Source organism: Nanorana parkeri, unplaced genomic scaffold, assembly GCF_000935625.1.
Source record: "Nanorana parkeri isolate BGI_ZX_2015 unplaced genomic scaffold, ASM93562v1 scaffold560, whole genome shotgun sequence".
Classification (NCBI taxonomy): domain Eukaryota; kingdom Metazoa; phylum Chordata; class Amphibia; order Anura; family Dicroglossidae; genus Nanorana; species Nanorana parkeri.
Window position 1 is genome coordinate 659,021 of NW_017306828.1, and position 1,886 is coordinate 660,906.

General features: G+C 47.9%; 1 protein-coding gene across 1 annotated transcript in view; it reads right to left on the reverse strand.

Moving 5' to 3' along the window:
• LOC108791569 (interleukin-17 receptor A-like) overlaps nucleotides 1-1,290 on the reverse strand; it is a 9,906-nt gene extending 8,616 nt beyond the window's left edge. Inside the window, exon 1 of the mRNA XM_018562087.1 lies at nucleotides 1,134-1,290. Coding sequence (XP_018417589.1) covers nucleotides 1,134-1,241 — 108 coding nt within the window. The 5' untranslated portion in view covers nucleotides 1,242-1,290. The remainder of the gene's footprint in view (nucleotides 1-1,133) is intronic.
• Between the last annotated feature and the right edge of the window lie 596 nt (nucleotides 1,291-1,886).

Sequence of the window (1,886 nt, forward strand, 5' to 3'; positions counted from 1 at the left end):
CTCTGCCAATCCCGGCACTGGCTTCCATCCTCTGCCCCTCTCTGCCGATCCCTGCACTGGCTTCCATCCCCCGCCCCTCTCTGCCAATCCCTGCACTGGCTTCCACTCGCCCAAAGGATAAAATTCTAAATATTAACAACCACTAACAAAGCCATCCACAACTCTTCCTCTGGCTATATCTCAAACCTGCTCTCAAAGTATTACCCTAACCGTCCCCTCCGCTCTTCCAAAGGCCTCCTCCTTTCCAGCTCCCTCGTCAACATCTCCCATGCTCGCCTCCTGGACTACTCTAGAGTCTCTGGAACTCTTTACCCCAACCTGTCCATCTATCTCCCACTCTGACTGCCTTTAGGCGATCCCTTAAGACTCATCTCTTCAGGGAAGCCAATCCCACCTCAACCTAACCACTGAACCATCACATTCTCAGACAATTCATCCCCACACAGCATCCTCCTCATGTATCACTGGCCCCTCCCTTCTAGATTGCAAGCCCTCAAGGGCAAGGCCCTAATTACCATCTTGTATTGTGATTGTAATGTCTTCCTTATATTGTAAAGCGCTGCGCAGACTGTTGGCACTATATACATCCCGTATAATAATAATAATCAATAAGAAGCATAGTTCTTGTTTCATATTTATGAATCTTATTATGCTGCATGTTTTGTATCTTGTGACATATTTTGTGTTTCCTCTTCTATAAAACGCTGGAAATACTTTTCAGTAAACACAAGGAGCCTCTTCTAACCTCTCAGCCAATAGCAGACTCCCGTATCCTCGGCTACATTTCCTAGGCTCCGCCCACATTACATTCTGGAGTGACAGAATCTGATCGGTCGGCATCGATGCGATGCCAGATGTTTATTGGATGAAAGTGAATAATTTGAACGGAATTGATTCAGAAGCTATCGAACTAACAATACAGAACAAGATCGGAGTTTCCCACCCCGAATCCGATGACTTCCTTAAGTGAATAAAACCTGCGAAATCACTCAGCTTGGCCGCGAATATCAATGATAATAATGGAGAGATTGTGAGAATAGAACAATCAGATCGCCACATGCATGATAGGATACATCAGACACACAAGAAATGTCAGGGTCCCGGAATTGAGGGAACAAACTCCATGTACTTACCGGCTGGGAGCAGTCCCCCTCCTGGCTGATCAGTCGCAGCCCCCCAGTACCGATGACCAGCACAGACAGGCCGATCAGAGCCCAGGACAGGGGCGCAGCGCCCCCCATACTGGACTTCTGGCGCTCACACAAGTCAGCTCCGCGTACCCCCGCACACTTCCTGCTTCACTCACACTCGCTCTTATGCAAATTAACCCAAAACACCGACCAATCAGAGAGCCGCCCGGTCCAGGTGAGGGCGGACAATTCCGGGAACTCAGCGCAGGGAGAATCCCCAATATGCAAATGAAGGGCGGAGCCAGAGCTGAACACGGAGTTCAGTCAGTGTCACTTTTCCTGCTAGGAGACTGTGGAGGATGGAGGACTACAAGTCCCAGCATGAGCACATGGTATGGAGGTCAGTCACTGCTCTGAAAACAATGCAACATTATATATATAGATATATATATATATATATATTATAGTGTAATGTAATGATCTGCTCCTTGAACTTTTAATCTGTTTGCACTAAGGTGGAATAGTGTCCTGTGGTCGTGTTTAATACTGCCCTGTGATGTCATCATCTGCCCTGGAACACTTCATACTGCCCTGTGATGTCATCATCTGCCCTGGAACACTTCATACTGCCCTGTGATGTCATCATCTGCCCTGGAACACTTCATACTGCCCTGTGATGTCATCATCTGCCCTGGAACACTTCATACTGCCCTGTGATGTCATCATCTGCCCTGGAACACTTCATACTGCCCTGTG